Here is a 22,323-nt window from a genome sequence, read left to right as displayed (position 1 = left end):
CTCCGCAGAATGAAATGCTTTTCAGATGTTTTTTTTTTATTTCAGTCAAAATTTCCGTTCACATTTCTTCATAAATAGTTGGTAAAACAAAATAACCAACATACAGAAGCCTAAAAAGTACAAGGAAGCTTTGCTTCAGGTAGCTAGTAGGCTAAGGATAGACCTGCTGTTGTTACAGGTTTGCCTCATAGTGGCACAGTGACACAGTTCATCATTAAAACATTTTGCTCTTCAGGAATAACTTGAGTGTGACCCATTTCTCCCAGAAAGCGTTACAACATCACATTCTAGCTGTTGGCTCTGACCTCTGACACGGGGCAGAAAGGTGTGGGAATAAGAAATTAAGGTATAGAAAATAGCATATAAAACATATATTCCTTAAATTATTTAAATAAACTTATTTCATATATCACTGTCACGAGGTACCATTTTTACATTTGATTTTAAAAGGAATGCTGGTGGTCTGAATTGTTCTCATCTGAGTACAATATACTTTGTTTCTGCATATTATTCAATTCTTGAGAATAAGTTACAATGCAATGCTGTAACTCTTTTTGCCACAGAATGTATTCTCCCGTACCCACATAGATCTAGAATACCTTTCACTAGATTTAGTAAACACAAAATGCCATCTTGACAAGTTATTCACACAAAACAAGCAAATGTGAATTAAACTGCTCTATATGCAACACCACAACAAAGAACACGCTTTAGTTTTCACAGAAGAATTACATTTAAAACAATGCAAGCTGACAGACAAAAAAAAAGACTTTTTTTTTATTTTTGAAAATACTGTGTTGTGACAGTTCCATTGTTGCCAATGCACACATTAAACATACTTGCACAAAGACACTGCTGGAACCAAAGAGAACCTTATTGGCGCTTAGATGTGGGCGTTGACCCCAATTTTGAAATTCTGATACAAACTTCATTTTGAGATCATCGCAGTTTGTTAAAACTCAGAGTGCAACAGGCTACTGGGAGTCTTTTGCAGTATGCTACGAATTGACATCTATCTGACCTGTAAAAGCAGATTCACAAAAACTCCTCTTTGAACAAAATATAAAGATATCAGCAAAACCGTTTTATAGCTTCTCAGCTCATCTGAACTTAGTTCTAACAAGCGTTTACATGTCAATGGTCTCTTAAAGAAAAGTGACGGAAATATCTGCATTATATATAGACAAATCCATTATATTCATATATGCTTTCTTCAATCCAAATAAGACACATGGAGGCCTACTGGTTTAAAAGAAACAAAGCAGAATACAATCGCAACGTTGGAAATGTTTCTCATGTGTTTAATGTTATGACCAAAACTGTACAGTTCTTGTTAGAAAACATTTCCATAAATATTATTTATGTTTCAGAACTTATACCCTTAATTAAATTACAAATTGATAAATATGGCATCATGGATATGTATTTACAACAGTATTAACAAAAGGCAACGTTAATATTGAACGGTAACAATCGTAACCAAATAACCACGTGTCCACCTGAAAACGGACGCTGACAACAGATTCGACCCCATCAAAAACAAGGAAATACATTCACGAGTATAATATTTGTTTATGCGTTTTTTTTCTCCTGTGTTCAAGTTCATGACAAAGACTTTGGCACGTTTCTTAAGACTGTTTGAAGTTCCAACAATCAGATGTGAAGAGGCGACAGCAGCGCGTTGCCGCGATAAAAAGAGCATAAAATATTAGCCTATTTCTCTATTTTTTTTTTTAAATTAAAAAAAATGAGAAAATACACAAAAAATCAAACAAGAGTTATTTGCTGTAAAGTAAAAGATACAAACATATATTTATACTGAGAAAGTAAAGTATGTTCATTCTATTATTTATTTATTTATGGGTTTTATTTCTTCCAAACGGCAGAATGAAAGTCAAATTCAATAATCCTGAGAATGGACGTGGCCTGCGTGTGCGTGCATCTTCTGCCTTTTGCTCTTGTCTCCTGTTGAGGTCCTAATCCCGTGTGTGCGCGCGTGTGTGTGTGTGTGTGTGTGTGTGTGTGTGTGTGCGTGTGTGAGTGAGTGAGTGAGTATGTGTGTGTGTGTGAGTGTGTGTGTGTGTGTGCGTGTGTGTGTGAGTGTGTGTGAGTGTGTGTGAGTGTGTTTGTTTGTGTGGATGTGTGTGTTTGGGTAAAATCCGTTCGTCTTTAACGCCGTGGTCCACGCTGACAAAGTTTTTTTTTTAGTCTTTTCAAACATACCACTCGTTAAAGTTTGGAGCCAGTCCTTCACTGTGGCCAGACGTGTTCTGTACTACGGCTGACGGCGGGGTTTTTGTTGGGTCCTCTGTGCTGCCCGAGACCAGTACTGGCGGCGTGGAGGACTCGTATCCAGAACTGGCTGCCGGAGATGATTCCGATCCTTGAGACTCATGAACCTGAACACGCACAAATAACGATTAGTATTGAAAGGGAGTGCCTTGAATTAACAGTAATTTAAGTCTGCACAAACACTGCCTTAACAACATTGCAGAGGGCATTTTACAATCATAAAACAACGCAGAAAAAGAACACGTGTTAAGTTGTGTTAATTTACTATTTCATTCAGCGCGCTGATGTGCGTAAAGGTCATACATTTTCTCGTTACTGGAGGATTTGTTGCCAAGCAATAGTAAACACAAAGATGCGTTTGGTTGTAAGAGTGTTCTTGGTGCGTTTTGTAATAAAGTGATGGTCCGTGTCTTGGAGAGGGGGAGGGTGGGGGAGCTGGTTAATGTGTTTAATGCGTAATGAAGACGTTAATTACCTTCATGTGTTTCCTGAGAGAGCTGGGGTGCGTGTACGACTTGTCGCACACTTTGCAAATGTACGGCTTGTCTGACGTGTGCACGTGCATGTGCTTTTTCCTGTCGCTGCTGTTGGCGAACCGTCTGTCACAGCCATCGAATTCACACTTAAACGGCTTCTCACCTGTGGGAATAAATGCATACAGAGCGTAAATGACCCCAATAGTCGTCACAAACAAACACAATGCCATTGTCGGGGCCACCTGCAAAAGCTACAGACAAGTCTTATGAAGCGTCTGCAATGCTGCCTGTTATATAACAGTAACCTACATTTGGAGGGCGACATGGTTTGAGCTCCACTAGGCTACTACTCCACGGTGCCCTGTCAGGCGTTATTTATTCACGAGGCCTCATGCTACTACTGCCCTGCACTGCTCTAGTAAACACTGAATCAACAGGGCAATCAATAGAACCCAAACAGCTATGAATACGAGCACTGCAAAGCCTTATGGGTTTTCTAAATACAGCATGCGAACAAGAAAGAGACAACAGCGCCTTGTGTGCCTGCTAATATGGGCCATCCAAACTTTTGCGACTTTGTCATCACAAACTCCCCTTCCTAAAGTGTAAACAAATGAAATTAAAAAATACCTAAATGTTACAAGTTCACGTATAATTTTAGGGGTGGGATGATTATATATATAACCCACTTTCGAAGAACTATCCCACACATGACATCACTGCATTATTTCATGAATTTAGGATATAAATATAAAACCTTATATATTCACTAAAAGTATAATGAAAATAATAATATTATAATAATAAAAAATAATACATTTAAAAATAATAATAATGATGATGATGATGATAATAGTAGTAATAAAATAATAGTAATAATAATAGTAATAACAATAGTAGTAATAATAATAATAATAATAATAAAGCTGATGCCAACCTGTGTGCGTTCTTTTGTGGATCTTCAGATTTTCTGACCTGGCAAATATTTTGCCACATCCAGGGAAAGGGCATGGAAATGGTTTTTCTCCTGTGTGCACTCGAATGTGGTTCACAAGTTTATACTTGGCCTTAAAAGATTTGCCTTCTCTCGGACAGTCTTCCCAAAAGCAGACGTGGTTACTCTGCTCTGGTCCGCCGACGTGCTCCATAGACACGTGCGTGACCATCTCGTGCATGGTGCTGAAAGTCCTATCGCAAGTCTTTTTGGGTCTATTCATCTGGTTCTCATCTATCCACTTACAGGATAGCTCTTGTTTAATGGGCTGCCTCATGTATCGGAAAAAGGCCCCGGGGCCATGGTGCGTGGGCACGTTCATGCCCATGTTCATGTTGATGGGGTGGTTGTAGTTATGCAGCTGAGCTCCGTAGGGGTCTGTCCGAGGACTGGCCACTGGACGGTATGGATCGGGTCGTCCGAAGATGTCCCCGCGTAAGCCAAGATGCATTTGGCTGTTGACTACATGTCCGCTCGGTGACGTGTGACTCACCCCTTGGTCATGAAGTCCTGGAAACAACAGATGCCCCGGGTTATCGGGGATTCCCGGCGGCCCGTGTAGGCTCCCTGCCGAAGCAGCAAAGATTCCGTGTTGCGCGCTTGGAGCAGGGGGCTCCGCAACGCCTCGGTTCCGGAATAAAAAGTCCCGCGTGGAATTGAATGCACCACCTCCGTATGAGCCCACCTGGCCGCCATGCGAGTGTCCCAAAGCGGCTGCATATCCGGAGGCTTGCGGGGTGAACGCGGACGTCTGACTGGAGGCGATGTCATGCGCTACGGGGCTGATTTTGAAAGCTGCGGAGTGAGAGGAGTCGGAGAACGGATTCAGCCCCAAGCTGGGATCTCTGTTCCCGAGCTCATGGTGTCTTGGTGTCCCGAAGCCCCCCACTCCTAAAGATGCAAACTGCGGACCGCTATCAAGAAGCATCATGAGGAAAACTTAGGACGCGGGGAGAGGAAAAGCAAAAATAAAATTAAAATCCAGTTTAACGGAGCGCACAACTCACTCCACGCCAGGGTCTGTAAGAGAAATCCTCACATAAAAAAACCCAAACCAAGCCCAAACGGAGAAAAATCCTACAAGTTTAAGAGTTGGGAGGACAAAACTCCCGTAGAGCGCGGTCCGTGAGAAAGAGGATCAAACTTCCCCCCCTTTCCACGCGGATGATGTCCTTGGACTGATAAAGTCAATCACTCACTCCCAGAACATAAATGAACTCGGGAGGCAGACCTACGTTAGCCAATCAGCGGCGAGCTCTCCACACACCACGTGACTGCCGAGGCGAGTGGTAATTGGCTAGATTTCTGGTGATTGGCAGTGTTTGCTATTGAAGATGGCAGCTCGTCTTAACTGGGATCATTTGATTGGCTCCTACAGGCGTTACTTTGCAGGTATAGCCTACGCGAAGTCTTACGCACTCGTTATAAGTGGTTTCATACATCAATCCTTAGCCAAGTTACACACATTCCCAACAACTTTTCGCTCATATTAATGACTTGCATGTAACCAAAAACAGAATTTTCTTGGAATGGTTCCAAATATGGCTTTCGCAAAGGCTGGCTGAAGGGGGAGGAGGGAAGCGCACTCTATAGGGTGTAGGATGGTGGAATAAAAGACAGAATGAAAGATGGCAGTAATTGTAATATCCTGACATTTTTTCCCCTCTCTTTTATGGCTCAGTCAAAAAAAAAAAGAAAAAAATTGTGCCATTGAGCAAGTTCCACAGGCTGCCGCTGACTCCCGCAGGAGCAGCAGGACACATAAAATCTGATCAAGTTCAGAGGCGCGTTGAGTGCTTCAAGCGGCGCTTTTTAACTCTGGCTCTTTCACATCATTTTGCCCCGTCTGTGTGTCAGGAAGGAGAGCGCATTCTTTGTTTTGGAAGGACCGGACAAAACTTTAAATGAGCACATTCCCCCCTTCACCCTCGTCCACCACATTCACACTTGGCATTTCCTCCAGACTTGCATTGGAAAGGTGAGTTTTAACTTGTCCGTTCCGTGCTAAGAGAATGGTGAATGGTGGGGACGAAGCCCGCATGCAGTTGTTGGAGCCTGTGCGTCCAAGGCGGTGGTGGTGATGCTGGATTATGCGCCAGCGAAGTTTGCACTTTTGCGCAATACTGCAACACTTCTCCCCGCGCTGCACTGTGGAAACCAAAACGTTGTGTAGGCTGTACCTGCCCCCCCCCCCCCCCCCCCCCCCCCCCTCCCATTCCGTTTATCTCGCACCGAACTCCCTCCGTTGATTTTTGTGCCGCGTGCGCGCGCACCAAAGCATAACTTTACAACACACTCGCGCGCGCACACACACTTAATACAGTGCTAGCTGAGCCCTGCGATTTATTGCGACCTTTCTGAACTTACAAGTGACGAGCATCAGTGAAGCTTCCTTTCCTTCATATTTTATTTGTTGAAACGCGCTCCAAAGGCTAAACAGAACAACGCTGTAACCTTTAACAGCCTATATTAATTAGAAAAAAAAAACTATTGAAACGAAAATTGAAAGAAACGTGTAACAACATTTAAAATATATATATAAATAAATACATTCTTTGAATATTTTGTAGAAACAAATATAGCAGTCACGAGACAGTGTGTAAAACCTATAGTGTAAAGATTTAATCTGATCTTGCCTCTTGCCTTATCTTGCCTAAATTAGGGTGCAAAATCCAATCTTCAGAGCACCATAACACTCGTGCTTCCACTGTCTCAGCTGGGGTTACCTCACTCACGTTGGGATAGCCCATTGGTTATAAAATAATCTGCCGCCAACTGAGCATGCGCCTTACTTTAAATTATCACATTACTACCGTGTGGCATGTATGTGACATAGGCACTTTTGGAAAAGAGCAGAACAAACCCCCAGCTCATGACGACGGATATTTCTCTTATTTTGTCACGTGTGTGTTTTTTGTATTGTACATAAGCCAGTTCTTGAACTCTCTTTAGGCCTTGGTTTTGGAGGGAAAGTTATTATATTGGTTATAATTGTCCACAAAATCTCACCAAAAGAGGAGGCTGTTTCTGTGCTTTGACGTGATGCGGTCCGTGCTACAGTTAGCAGGCCTAATACAGTAGCCTCAGAGTGATACTGTTGAGCACGTGTGCCGTTGTGGATCATTTCAGACATCTTTGGTTTTGTTCACATGAGAGCGCAACGCTCTAAATCAGATTAGGTGTTTTTGATCTTTACAATCGAAAATGCTTCTCTTTGAAAAATGATAACTAGTACGATAAACAAACAAACAAATAAATACATATATAAATAAATAAATACATAAAGAAATGGAAGAAAAAAACATATACAATAGTGCTACATCTTTGGACACCCATAAGCAGTGATTTGTTGATTGCATTTGGTGTTGAAAGGTGAGCTTCACTTTTTCGCACTTTTCATCTTTTTTTTTTCTCCCCCTGTTGCTACTAAATGGCATTTTTTTCATTCCGCCATTTGCAAACACAACTCTGGTTCTATTAATGAATGTATTAATGTGTCTTTACTGTCTTACTGTCTATCCTATTGAAAATACATAATCTTGTAACTGAGTTTAAGCAGACATGCAAGACCCGTGTCCTGCGGTAACTTTCCACAACAGGGCCTACACAACCAGAAAATCTGCAATAAAATAACATGCATACAGTCATAGAAACACATGTTTTCATAGACAACAAACTACTTTTGTGACTGTCAAGAATAATATGAATCAAATGAAATAATTCTGTAGCTTTTGACAAATATGTAGGGGTTTTAGTGTAGCCTACTTTATCATTTGGTTGTTTATTTATTGAATTTAAAATATATCTATGATTTTATTTCATGCAGGCCAATTAATTTTTGGGCCTCACTTTCTGACTGCTCAGTGCTGAAGGTTTAGCCCACTGTGATTAGAATTTAAAAAATGCTCTGAAGATTGTGTCAAGGAAATAGGCCTGTGTTTATGTAGCACACACCTGACACGCTTTTTACATCTTGCGTTGATGCAAATGCAGAATGCACTGAAATGGTTTGGACAGACAATAGGCTGTGAAATACGTGTGCCATAAGAGAAGGTTATAGTGAAGAGCTGCTTGTTGTCCTCAAACAACCCTCCAAGTTTTCGAGGTTGTGCATTTACCCAATTTAAATGAGTTTGGACGTTTTGCTTTCCTACAGTTTCCCTTTTATTTTATTTGATATTTGTATATATATTCTACGTGGTTATGACAAAGACCAACGTGTGTATCGTATACCTGATTTGACTGGTTTATACAAGCTTATATACGCCTATAGCATATGTTCAAATGCTTTATGTTGTGTCGCGGCTCTGACAATAATTGGCCCGGACCACAGTCTATTCTTGTGCACTGCGCTGGGGCACAGAGAATACGAAATGTGTGCATAGTTTTAAATCTGGGTCTCACCCATAATAACCTATGTTCTCGGTGCATAGGAGACAAACAGAGCGTCTGTGAGAAAGCTCCTTAAGTTAGCCAGCAATATTTTATCGCGGCACATTTCAAAGCGTTTTCTCTGCATTATTTGAAAACGGAGTCGTGTGGTGAATGTCTGCGTGTCCCTTTTAAAACAAACCCAGCGCCTGTCAATCACGGCGCATTCCAACCAATCCCAAAGCTCCCCTTTTAAAAGCAGGTTTGCCTGCTGTGCTTTTATATTGCACCATGGCCTGTTTCGAAGCATTTTACTACCACGGTTATTGCCACAAATCAAGAGGGCAAAGTGAACGGCATGGGACTCACATCAACTTTAACCAAATTGAGTATAGGTCCTACTTCTGCGAAGTTCACGGCCAAGAATTTCACATGCAGATGATATAGCCTACACCGCGGAACATGGACACTGAGCCCGTAGGTTCATCTTCAGAGCTCTTGGTTGACTTTGCTAACTCATAGCCAAACTCACAACAAAACATGACAAGCCTTTCTAGGTTTAGTGGCTGCCCTCTCTCCTGCGTCAACCCCGGAGAGAGCAATACTGAACCCAGCGTGGTGCTGCCACCTTTGGCAGGGGAGCACATGGGACACCCCACTGGCACTTCTTTAAAACTCTGCCCCACGCGCAATTTGCGAGACTATCCCGAGACTAGGTCCAGTGCATATGTTGACCACTCGGTGGTTACTTTCCCAGACTCTGGATACTCCAACCATCGGTTCGAGCACAGCCCTCGGGGCATTCTAATTGGAGCCAATCTCTCTGGAGCCGGTATGCCACCCGTTACTGATCAACTGGCACCACGAGCTAACCAACATGGCGGGAATGGGATTGCAAGGTACCGTGACTTTACTGGATGCAGGGACAACCGGAGTCATGCTTTTTTCCCCAGCTACCAGGAACAGGCCCAAGGCTCTAGTGACGGAGCGCAGATGATGCTGGGTCTACCTGGAGACATCCTCACCCGGGCACACCCCTACGGCCAGAGCATGAGCCCCAAGGGCAACAGCCAGCAGCTTGTCACACAATTTCTGGGGCTCTATAAACCCTTAAACATGGCAATCCAGCGCGGGACAGGCGACGCTTTCTTCAGGTGCTCCAAACAGAATGTCAAACACGAGATGCTGTGCCAGTGGACCAGCAGCCACGAAGGGACAGGGAAAATGCCCTGCTCCAGAGCCTTCGGCAGCATGTATGAGCTCGTGACCCATGTGACCGTGGAGCACGTAGGTGGACCAGAGCACTCCGAGTACGTGTGTCATTGGAAGGAATGTCCGAGGGAAAAGAAGCCGTTCAAAGCCAAATACAAGCTCGTGAACCATGTCAGAGTTCACACGGGAGAAAAGCCCTTTCCCTGCCCGTTTCACGGCTGCGAGAAAGTGTTTGCTCGTTCTGAAAATCTCAAGATCCACAAGAGAACGCATACAGGTTTGTCACTAATAATAATAATAATAATAATAATAATAATAATAATAATAATAATAATAATAATAATAATAATAATAATAATAATAATAATAATAATAATATATTTATTCATTTATTTATAGATATTCATAGATATTTTTTGTATGACGCAGGGTTGCAGTGCTAAGCTAAAGTCCACAGTAGTGCATGCCACATGGTGAGTCTGCGTAGTAAGGCATGCTGCTAGCTTGGGTGTCTCTCCCTCTTCATTCAGTAAAATTAATAAATAAATGCTGGGACACCGGAGAGCTGTGACGTAGACGTTACGCATGTGCCTCGTAGGGACTCTCCATGTAAGCGCAGGAACATGCAGTGATGTAGCAAGAAATTTAAACTATCACTGCAGCTGAAAAATACAAATTTACAGTTTGTTCAGTTTGTTTGTGTATTTTTTCTAACGCCTATAATTGTTACTGTGACCGAACACAAGAAGATCAGATATTTTGTAATGGGCGAGTTACTAAACCTAAGTAACAAAGTTGGAACAATATGTGACAAATATCACTTTAGCCTCTTAAATAATGTTCAAAATAAATATCTAATATTTCATGTCTGTGTTTATAATAAACGGAGGTAAACAACTTCAGACTATTAATTTGAACTTTCACGCAGAGACTGGTGCATGAGTTTAGACTAGTCAAATTATTTAATTATCCCATTGGCCTGATCTTAAATAAGCTGCATGTTAGTTATGCTGCTCAAATATGTGTGTTTATTTATCAGAGTGCTGGAGTTTTTCTTTTTTTCAAATGTTCTCAAGATTCTTTTTAGCATCAACAAAAGCCTCTTCACTTTACGCACAGCATTGTGCGCTATTTACCGCCAGAGCAGCCCCGTGTTTGTGCTCCTCTTGTAGATTTGACTTCATTGACTATCACTTGACCATGTGTAGTGAAGGCAAACTGAGGCTTGTCACTTCTCAGTCATTTCTCTCTGAACATGAGCCTATATTTCCTCTTATAGGCGAGGCTAGTGCTGAATAAGAAAACAAAGACAGTGCGCGCTTTGTAAGCATCTTTAACGAGCTCCGTCTCTCTTTCCTCTCCTTTAGGTGAAAAGCCCTTTAAATGCGAGTTTGCGGGCTGCAGCCGGAGGTTTGCCAACAGCAGCGACAGAAAGAAACACTCTCACGTACATTCCAGCGACAAACCGTACGTGTGTAAAGTCCGAGGGTGTGATAAATGCTACACTCACCCCAGCTCCCTGCGGAAGCACATGAAGCTCCACTGCAACAAGCCTGCCCCAAAAGGCGCAGACGCGCGCTCAGGTGACGAAGGTCACAACCCAGAGAGCAGGTCAAGCCGCGTCCATGGAGCTCAGACCCACCACCACCACCCCCACCACCCCCACCACCCCACCATCAGCCCAGACGCATCGCTGTACACAGACAGTCGTGACGAGCCCGCCCTGAGGTCACGGCTCCATCACCCGTTTGACAGTGGTGTAGACTACTCCGCGCACAGAACTGGGCCTCTCCTGGAGCCTCTGCTCCTACAGCGAGGCTCATACCGGGCCCAGCCTGTTCAGCACAGTACACAGGCCTCGCACACGTTCACTCAAACCTCGAGGAGTTTCTCCACATCCCCCTTTCAGAAGAGTCTGGTCAATGGCTGGTACACTTGTCACAGTGGAGTCGATTCCTTCCCTTCAAAGCAATGTAACATTCCGTCAATCTGAGATCTGAGTTTTTCGTAAATTATTTTTTGCGCTTGCAAAAGCTCAGATGTGACATTTGTGCTTCTCTCACATTTCGAGACCATCTTGGGCCTATAATAAATCATTATTCATCGTCATTTTAGGACCTAAGATTAGCCTCTATTTATTTCTTCGTATTGTGACATAAAATCCATAAATCAGAGCGAGAAAAAGAATTTAATGAAGTTGTAATGTGTTCATGGAACTATGCTCTTCTATAATGTTGAATGTACGTTGTTGAATGTAAACTATGTGTAATGTTTATCAAAATAGTACATAAATAGCCTACGTTACCAATGTGTTCTAGCTTCAGATAATAAATATTCCCAAAGCTTGATGCTTGTGTGATGGGACTGTGCTTGATTTGGTCGACGGGCCGCTCCTATCGTCCCTTTAGTTTTTTTTTTTTTTCTTCCGCTAAATGCAACATTGTTGCGCCAGTCTCCTTTTCCTCTTAATAATAAATCGTGGACCAGCGCATACTTAGCGAACGTGCCTATTTTTACTTTTTTTGCTTCGTTTTAACAGGCGTCCAATTAATAAATTCTGATATAATGTGTCATTTTGTTTTGAATACACTTTTCGCCGTTTGGGATTTTAGCTTTTATCATGTAAATAAAGTTGAGTTTGACAGTAGGTCTACATTGTTTTGGTTTTATTCAAAATCTGAAATTTTTTCTGTCATTTTCTTTTATTTAGCCATTTTCCTTATGGCTGGTTGTCCCAGGCTTTTAACAGAACAAGTTCATTGTAGGTCATGCGTGACCTTGAGGACACTGAGCATGTCTTCATTTAGAATATTCCTGCCCAATGTATTGTTCAAACTAATCAGTATTTTGATGTAAAAACACATGCATGAACCACACATTAAATTCCCCACACTATCTGTGAGATTCATCTTGAGAAACAAAACAGGTATTTTAGTCCCTTAGAATTTACTTCAATCATTGGTAATTTGGATAATAATCTTTCGTAAATTGCTTTTTTCATGCTTTTCACTAGATCAAGTAAAGTGTGGGGCAACTCTTTGTAAAAGTGGAATTATGTTATCAATGGGACATTTGATCGATAATGAAGATACTTCACTGATGATATTTTTTTATCCATAGGTACTTAAAGGCAGTATTCTTTCATCACCCTCTGTGGAGACTCTGACTACGGTTTCTAGGTGATGGCGAACCATAAAGGTGACAAATTAAAGTAGCATCTGGTTCCTTGAGACACCCCAGTGCTATTTGTGCTGTACAGTAGGTGTCTCAAGCTGTGGTAATGCTCCGCAATTATTGAACTGTGACACACCCTCACCCCAGTAATCACAACCAATTGGACCTCTGCTTCCCACTTTGCCACTTTTTTTCGCCGCCATTTTTACTCCCGTGCTCTCTGCCTAGCAACAAGCGGTGAGCGCCATTTTGGATACACAGGCGTTGATCAGCTGAGTGTAAATAGATCTATTCCACCTTGGGAGCCATTGACTTGTCAGCTCGCACCCCTGGGTCGCTGTTATGCCATCATGAGGTTGAGCCCAGCTGTGTACCAGGGGGTGGGCTGCTTCGTCACACTCGCTCTTAGGCTCCTTGACGCATCATCATAACCATGCATGACAACTTGCGTAACTTACCCTATGCACTTGTGCTTCTCCACGCAGGGTGCGAGCTGCCCCTTACATGTGTCCAAAGATTGTTGAGATTGTTTCAGTGGTTTTCAGATCTTTGCTGGTCAGGCGGGTGCCGTCACATGTATTGCACTCCTACTCTGTGGTTTGAAGGTGAGCTGTCGCTATTACTTTCTCTAAAACACCATGTTGTTTTTCCCCATTAAGGTAGATCTTAGCAAATGGAGAACATCACTGGAACATAACCGCCATCAATGCAAATGAGGCCATTTGTTTCAATGAAGCAAGACATGATCCCGAGGTAAAGTATGAGTCTATATTAAGTCTTTCCGTCAGTGATTAAACAGTGGAATAAGATGAAAATGTCACTTATCCTTTTGGCGAACATTTATCAACTAATCTGTTTCATGTCTAAGCCTGTGTTAATTTGACAACTTGACAATTAATCGGCTTTTAAAACTCACTTCAGAAGTGAGACTTACGTAACACAATGCAATCTTCTAAATAACATGCACTGTACAGAGACGCGCTTATAAATCATACATCTGCCAGGAGAAACACAAAGGCCTTACTTATTATTTATTGTGCCTTCGTCTTTACCTGCGCAGCGCTTTTTTTAATTCCACTGGTGCCAGCCCCTGCTAGGTCCAGTCAAAACCAGGGCTAAAGGAGGTGGGCCTCTATTCAACGCTTCTGAGAGCTTGATCCACAGTAAGCATGAATCCTCTCGCTCACTTCTATGAGAGCGGCTGCTGTTACACCTGCAAAACACTTCCATAAAGAAAGTAAACATTAGAATTACATATAGCCCGACAAATAGTATTTTATTTGTAATGGTCGTCTGCACACTTATAGGTCCAGAGTAATTCTGTTTCAAAAACTGTTTCTGTAAAGGACAGGTGTGAGGAGATGAAACTTGCAAGTCATAAGTAGTTTTTTCTCTTAGTAATTGGTCGCTGTTGTAGAATGTCATTTTTATGTATTGTTTCGTATTCCTTTCCATAGACCTTTCATGGCATTTGACCTCGCAGCCCACTGAAAAACAGTCGTATCGGATGCTTTTGTGTTTCAGGAATAATACAAAGCTTTAATCGTCATGCAAACACATGTATTACTTTAGAATGTTCTACAAAACACCACAAAGCGATGATTGTTTTAAGCTATCACTTTTCATTACCAACAGTTGCGTGCTATTGCGCACAGCTTTGGAACACTTTTTTTATGTTTTCTGAAATGTGCGTTGTTTGAGGTGTAACTTTAAATAAGAGGATCACAGTGGCGGCGGTGCAGGCGGTTTCAAAGCCCTGTGTAATCGCGTGTGTTAATTTTTATCTGTTGCAGTATGCATCGCAGGGCTGCTGTGTAATCAAGCCTGTGAACTCCACATCTGAAGACCGCATTCGGTTTGTGATCACATCCCCACTGAAGTCCGGCCATTTCGCTCTGCACGGACGTTTGCGAGTGTTTGCTCTTCTTGGTATGTGGCCGTCAAACAATATTCTACACCTGAGAATTTGCAATTTTTTCAGCAAACCCTCCCCCGACCCGCAAAAATGTCGGGACACTATTTAATAAAACAAACACTGGCAAATGACACGATGAAAACAAACATCCCCACAATCCTAATTCGAAACACGAGTATGAAAATTAGACGGATTCTGTTTGATTTTGTTTTTTTCTGGCTCCAACTCTATTGTTGTGTGTTGCAAATCCAAAAGGTAAAAAAACAACAACAAAAAACAACACATTATATAAATTGCTATATATTTTATAGATTATCTTTGTTTACATTTGTGTCCCCAGTCTCTTGGATTGGAATAGCAACTTTCGGCGCGTGAATGAAGTCCAGCGGGCACATTCACGCGCGGCAAAGCGGTTAACCTATGGTGTTAGAAGAGCACCCTAGGGCCTAAGTGTACAGTGATGGATGTGGGTTGGTGGGGGGTAGAGGCCCTTATACACATTGCAGGAATTCCCTTTGGGCCTTTTCAATTACAGTTAGGCCAAGCTGCGCGCTGCGATGATATGTTGCTTTAAGGCTGTGACATTAATGGATTGGATAAATGTGGCTGGTGACACATAGGAGCACTGCAGTAGTGTATACACGCCCTCTTGTTGCTCTACTTTTGTTCTGTCATCAATAACATCATCTGTATATCTAATGGGCGCTGAAGCTAATCATTGATGGAAGTAAGTTGCCTCTATCCAAAGGGCAAAACTAGCACCAGGGAGATGATCATTATCCTGTGCTGCCTTTGGGGGAGCGCAGGTAAGGGGTTTAGAAAAGTTGTGGACTGTCTTTTTATCTGGGTGATGATCAATAGCACGGCCTAACCTTGTGTTACACCTATGCTAATGTATGATAATGCTCTGGCCGTTGTATAAGTATGTGCGATCCTTAGCGAAGGTGTGCATGTCTCATTGTGTCCACGGATGATACAAATCCGCCGTGTTCGCGCTCTGCCAGGTGACCTTCAAAATCGGGATTTTGCGATTACAGGGAAAGTCACAGGATCAGGCCAGTGTCACAACAACCATTACATTTATTTACAGTCAGAATTTCTCACCCGGTGCCATTTCTGTACTTCATTCGGGTGTAGGTTTATCAACAGAGACTTATGAGTGTGTCAATATGATTATGTGGCAATAATGATGCCCACATGTGTAAATTTTAACACTTTTTTCACACCAGGCTAAAAAATGGCTTATTTTAAAACAAACTTGTTCCCATAATGTCCTGTAATTGGTGTGTGTGCAACAGTGTGCAATTTAATGCTTTGGAATGAATGAAGTGTGTGTTGATTTTAATGCTGTTTTTGGGGAAATGTATTATTCTGTATTAGTATTTTTATGACTTTGTTGACATCGGTCTGCCCAGGGACTGCAGGTGGAAATGAGCACAAGTGCTATAACCTGGTACAATGCATCTCTCCCTTTGAGGTTAATGTATATTGTACACTGTCCCTGTTCAAATAAATAAATAAACTAAACTAAACTAATGATAAGAAATGATGCACAGGAGAAAACTTCCCACCAACATTAACATCTACAAGAAATAAAGACTCCTGAAAATCAAGACGGGATACAACATTTGTATTGTTCTAATTAGTCTCAAAGGTACAAGCTATCTACAGCGTAAATGTTCATTCTATTAAGTAATCGAGCTGCCATTTAGAAAATATTTATTGTACTTATGTTTAGACTTTTACATTTTATCGAAAATAGGACAGCTCCTAAGTTTTATACTTAATCTGTGGGGCAAATCCATGAGCACTTAATTGAAGAAAGATGGAATTCCATGTTGTACTATATTTGCAACATTTGGTTAGTTTCAATGTATTGATTAAGACACTGACAGTATAATTGAACCTACTGTATAGAGGTCATGTGTGTGATGTCACTATTGCAATCTTACAGGTTGTATTTCTACTTATATCAGATCATCAGTGCTGATAATTTAACGTTATGAGCGAGACGATATCAAAATTCGCTGTAACTTTGTGCTGCCGACATCAAAAACGAAGGGCTCCGAACACACAGCGGAGCAGCCTGTTGATATTGTGCCGCGTGTGAGAAAGACGCCGGTGGCAAAGTGATGCCATTGACATAATTACCTAAAATGCTTTTTATGAACCAACTTATTAAGCCGGCTTTAATACCTCGCGGCAGTCGTTACCAAAAGACTCACCAGCGTTATATCACAGAATATCTCGTCAGCCATTTTTCATCACGCTAATAAACGTCTTTAATTGTCCCCCGAGAGAGAGCCAGATGTTTGGGTGGAGTACTGTTAGTCTCCTCCAAAGTTAATACGAATCCTAGGCCACCGCGTCCCTATGTGCTCAAGCTCACAGATCACACAATTTACAAATAAATAAATAAAGGAATAAGCCCTTTGATCATTCTCCATTTCTAAAATAACTTCCTTTGAACGCTTCCGAGTCACTTGTGCTTTTATTTATAAAGCCTATTTAGACAATCAAGGAGTTGAAAATAATTAGGCGCCGCGTGCGTGCAGACGTGGACATGTATCCCTTTTCAATCAGCTCACCGACTCTGTTAATTAAACTTCTGAGCTGTTACTTTGCCCAAATCATTTTCTTATTAGCTTTTTGCCTTGCCTTAGATCTGTTGTCAGCTAATGTAGTTTCTCTCTCCGTCTATTTTTCCCACTGAAATCCCACTGACCCATTTAGTTGATCTCATTTTGAAGCCTATATTATGGAGTTAAGAGAGCACCTATTAATAGTCCTATGTGTGGTTGCTTATAGGTGCCGCTGTGTTTTGTTGAATTCCCTGAGTAATACCATTACCATATCATTTGGGAAGGCCCGAGTTTACCTCATGTTTCATCACAGAAATGAAGGAAAAAAACCAGGAAAAAAAGGGGGTTTGTCTTGATTCTTTATAAACACGCATTCATGAGCACAGGCATCCTCGAAAATACATTTGGCGAAACATCACACGTGACAACTTGCGATGCCACCTTTAGTCGTGTTTTCCTGGGAAGGTCTCTCACTCACAACAGCTGCCTATTGATCGTTGGCGCCCGTTTAACAGCCCCGCTCACACCTCGCAACACCTGGATGGATGGGTGGTGAGGAGAGCAACAGCTCAGCGGTGCTAACACAACCTTTAGCGCCTCTGTCAATTAAAGGAGTCATCAACAGCAGGAAAGACCCAGAGGGCGAGCCCCCTAAAAAACACCAGAGAGCATCATGGGAGGCTCCAAATGACAGCTCTCTTTCACTGTTAAATTAATATGCGCCGCTTATATCCGAGCGCTGATTGTAAGAGCTGTGGCATGTGATGAGCTCCCAAAACATATAAACCAAATGGATCAAGATTCTGAGTTTAATTGAAGAGATGAAAGAGGCACTTAGTTTCTTTTTTCAAGTTAACTCATCCGCACTTAAAGAAATACTAAATATATTGTGTTATTTCATCATGTGTAAAGTTCAAATTACTTATGTCTTTCATTTCTATTAAGAGCACTATAGAAAGACTGTATTTATCACGTCGTAGTACAGGGAAGTGTAGCGAGTGGATTTTTATTTGTCACTCCAGAAAATTAGAAATGTATCATTTTGGACAAGTATCTGTTTAACCCAAGTATTAAGGCTAATTCGCATCCACCCAAAACATTTTAAGACATGATTATATATCTCACATCCCTTTACTAAAAGAAGTTTATTTAAGAAAACTGACTGTTTTTCCTCTAAAGCAGTTTTCACATTTCCTCTGGCAGCTCACACTAGTGTCTCTTCTGTGTTAAAGAATGTGCAGTTTTACATTGTGAAAACTTTTAACATGCGTATGTTGTATTTATTCATTTATTTTTTTAGTTGCTCTGTTTTAAATATTTTCAGTGCAGTTGCCTGTGCTCGTAGTAGCTGACATGAGAAAAGACGAATGCAGAGAATATTGTGTTTTGTGGTTCTTTTCCCATAAATATGTTTTGACCATGGATTGTCAGATGTAGGTCTTCATAAAGTTGAGCTTTAGACAAGAAACAAAATGAAACTGTTGACACAAAAGCAGACATGTCAAGCATTGTGGCAAATATACTTTTGGGTGCTTCAGTTTTTATATTTTGTTCACGTCATGTTAACAGTGAATGGAAAAGAGACTTTATTAGTGTGGACAGTTTTTGCAAGTGTCTTGTTTTGTGGTTAGAACGCCATCTGCAGACAGCAGTGTGAACGGTCCATGTAAGTAAAAAATACAAGCTTTCAATTTTAGCTAACCTCGTGGTTAGAGATGCAGAAGAAAGAATGATCATCCAGACTTATATGGATATATATATGTATATATATATATATATATATATATATATATATATATATATATATATATATATATATATATATACATATATATATATATATATATATATATATACATATATATATATATATATTTATGTATGTTTGGGCTCAAATTCACTGGTGGATCGGATGATTCTGACCAATTGTGCGGCAGCATTGCCACAAGTTTTACATTTGCTGACAACAAAAACTTTAAACCTAAAAACATTTGTGGGCTGCAAATCAGTCATTCCTGTGCTGTTTTGAACAAAATGAATTGTCAAAGAGCTTAGAGTCAGCTCTTTCTTTCTGTTCTCTTGGGATCTAGGCCACTGAGAGAGAGCGAGAGAGAGAGAGCGAGAGAGAGAGAGAGAGAGAGAGAGAGAGAGAGAGAGAGAGAGAGAGAGAGAGAGAGAGAGAGAGAGAGAGAAGCGGTGCCTGTGTTGTGTGATTGATTGACATGCTATGATCAACCACACAGTCGCTCAATTGAGGGTAATAGTTGTTTCCAAAGTTGGAATCCAAGGTAGGGTTTGGGTTTGGACGGGTCAGTTCTGTTGTTGTTAATTTCAACAGCTTTTCCACTTTTCCACACACACATTATTTGCAAACACTGGAATCAGTCATTTGTAAAAAGGAGCAGACCAACTAATGACCCCTGTGGGACCCATACTTTTATTGTTACATACAATTATTTTTCAACATCAATAATTATGCATTGTTGTCTTTGTTTTTCAAACATGAAGTCTAATCAAATCTTGATTCAACATGTTTTCATATCGATAAAAAAGTGGAGCTCAGGAACTGATCTTGGAAGCCAAATTTCAGAAGGAGCAGTATGTCATGAAGCTGCAAAATGCGATTTGCCACAATCTTTCCAAGCATCTTGGAAAAAACAGGCAAATATGTAGGTTGGTAATTGCACGCTTAATCTAATGACTGCAAAAAGGACAATACAACTGTTCTTCAGGCAAAAAAAACAAAATAGAAAAACAACCCCAAACGCTACTTGAGTCAGAGTTTCCCTCCTGAGAATACATTTGTTTTTGTGGTTAAACAGTTATTATTTTGTTTTAATTTATTTTACGTGTTTATTTGGTCAGGAGAGTGCATGTTAATAAACGCATAAGACACAATGGTGTAAACATGCTGGATTGAATCATAAGTGATCCTGAATGTGCGTTTCATTCACTGTATAAAGGAACAGTAGAGCCTAAACAGGTGACACATGCACTAACCAGCGCTGCGCTGAATTTTACGATTATGTAAAAGTAAACGGATACAGAATAAGTAAACCTGCATTTAAAGTGCTGCTTTCATGTTAAATGTGTTGCTAAAGTTGCAAAAACTCCAGAGTTGTAAAGGCTACAGTACTTATCCATATCCAGTAAGCTCGCAGCCCATTGCAAATCCTTAAGTGGAGGATGGAGCCGTAGTCCAGTGATGTTGCTGCTGTTGTGTCCGAGGGGAGCCATATGACCAGTGGTGTCACTCTGTTATTGCACCAACCTTACTCATCAATCAGTAATCAAAGCCCTGACAGTTGCAGACATTAAAGGCTGTGCTGCTGGTGGGTCCCGTGCCAAGAGGCCTTTCTGCTGTGGAGCATATTAATACACTGTAGGTCATCACTGATCATGAAGAGAGGAGCACGGTACTCGTGCGCCACACCAGGCACACATCCAGGAAATCTTCAGCCTCCAACATACAGTCATCAAAGACACATCCATCGCGGACCGCTGAACCGCTGAAGTAGAACGCTTTATTATTTAGTAGCAAAGGTTTTGAGATGGGTAATTTCCATAAAAAGTCACTGGTCAGGAAGTAACACAAGTTCAAGTGATGGACATGGATAATGTCAAACCCTGAAGCTGGGTAATAAATGTAAAATTGTTCCCAAAATGAAATAATCCAATCACTTTATGCTAAGAATTAGATGCCAAGTTAACTGGGGAACTTACCTGGTAAACATTCAAAGAAGGAAATATTTTTCCCAGTCTGGCAAAAGTAAGTCTCAAAAGTTCACTGTTTCTTTTCAGGAGTTCAGACTCTCCTAAGACTGAAAAAGTCTAACAGAAAGATGTTTCACGGCTGCCAATGTCAGGAAAAAACTCTTTTTATTTTTATTCCACTCATGTGCGCTTAGGTGTGTTCAACATGCTCCCCCACCCCTTTTGGATACAGCTTAGGCAAGATGTCTGTTTATCTCCCACTTAACCCAATCTCAACTATCGCTCTCTGCATTCTGACTGTGTCCTCTTAAACACCAACTTTAGGCGACGAAGGCTAACCATCCAGCCTTTGATCTAGTACCCAAATGCAACACCGTAAACAGACTTGATATTACTGAATGTTAACAATCAGTATTTTAATAACACAGCCAATGGCCATGGGAAACATGCCAGATAGTGAACTTAAAGCGCCACTTAAAAAAATAAATTAACAGAAAACTGACACCAAGAAGAAAACAATGTTGCAACAACCACTCTACAAGTTATACATTTAACCATATATCTAAAAGGTTGTGTATATTCATTGAATTTACAATCCCCCCAATGTTTTGTGGTCAGTAAATGTCAGTTGTTGTACCCCTTTGAACCACTTTAAGGGGTCCAAACTCCAACGAAACAGAGTTTTGTTACTGCAAAAGACATGAACATTAACATGCGCAGTGGCAGAGCCATGCCTTTACGGACATCTAAGGTATCTTAATTCTTGTGTAGACTGTGATTTAGCTTTCTTGTGTGTTGCAGGACATGTTTATGAGCTAATAGGCCTTTGTTAGTGGCACTCTATTTATTTAATACAATTGTAGTGTGAACAGAAGGAATAATAAACAGGCTGACTAAACATACGATTCTTCTTTGGGGCTGAGAAAGCCCTGTGTAAGGACACAAAAGGGGGACGTTTCCACTGCAGAAAGTAAATTCTTTTGAAGTGGAACTAATCATCTGAGGGATGGTTCTCGTTGTCCTAACAACGCCGCTGAATTGGAATGAGCCTTCTTTTGGAGCGAGATATGTTTTCTTTTTTTCATTCAGAACTGATGATGATAGTAGTTTCACGGCCTGTCCACCCACATTGTCCGCTGGAACTTCTTTGCAGATAAGTCTTCAGTGGGAGACGCCAAACACACGGCGGGTGACTCCTGAACCGTGACGTCAGCTCCTCTGTGTCTGACCAACTTTACACTTATTACTTTTGTACAAAGACAGAGCCGTTTCACTGCAAATCTTCTCCACGTACAATATGAACAGATCAAAAAAGATCAAGCTGTTGAAATACACCTGTATAATAATGCACCACTCATGCTGGCCATATTCAAGCCTCTATGTTCCACGTAAAAATCATATCAAATAAAGAGAGTTACAATGTATTTCATTCTATATGTTTAGATCTTTTATTGATGTATATATTTTTTATTTTAGTTTTTATTTATTTATATATTCATTCAGAAAAAGAATCTGAGAAATAATTCCTTGGGTGGATTTTTTTTCCTTTCATTTCTGGACAGAAAATTGGGGGGGAGGAATTCAGGAAAAAAA

General features: G+C 41.1%; 2 protein-coding genes across 2 annotated transcripts; one reads left to right on the top strand and one right to left on the bottom strand.

The window, feature by feature from the left end:
• Positions 1-21: 21 nt before the first annotated feature.
• On the bottom strand, positions 22-4,934 carry zic3 (zic family member 3 heterotaxy 1 (odd-paired homolog, Drosophila)). The gene is made up of 3 exons (XM_079557335.1): positions 3,706-4,934; positions 2,768-2,931; positions 22-2,399 (listed from the first exon to the last, which is right to left on the bottom strand). The coding sequence occupies exons 1-3, from the start codon at positions 4,691-4,693 to the stop codon at positions 2,214-2,216; spliced, it is 1,338 nt and encodes a 445-aa protein (XP_079413461.1). The 5' UTR covers positions 4,694-4,934; the 3' UTR covers positions 22-2,213.
• Positions 4,935-8,215: 3,281 nt separating this feature from the next.
• Positions 8,216-11,718, top strand: zic6 (zic family member 6). The gene is made up of 2 exons (XM_079557334.1): positions 8,216-9,622; positions 10,713-11,718. Exons 1-2 carry the CDS (start codon positions 8,674-8,676, stop codon positions 11,336-11,338), a joined length of 1,575 nt encoding a protein of 524 aa, XP_079413460.1. The 5' UTR covers positions 8,216-8,673; the 3' UTR covers positions 11,339-11,718.
• Positions 11,719-22,323: the final 10,605 nt, after the last annotated feature.

Source organism: Gobius niger (genome assembly GCF_951799975.1).
Source record: "Gobius niger genome assembly, chromosome: 5".
NCBI classification, from domain to species: Eukaryota; Metazoa; Chordata; class Actinopteri; order Gobiiformes; family Gobiidae; genus Gobius; species Gobius niger.
This window is presented reverse-complemented; position numbering and strand designations above follow the sequence as displayed.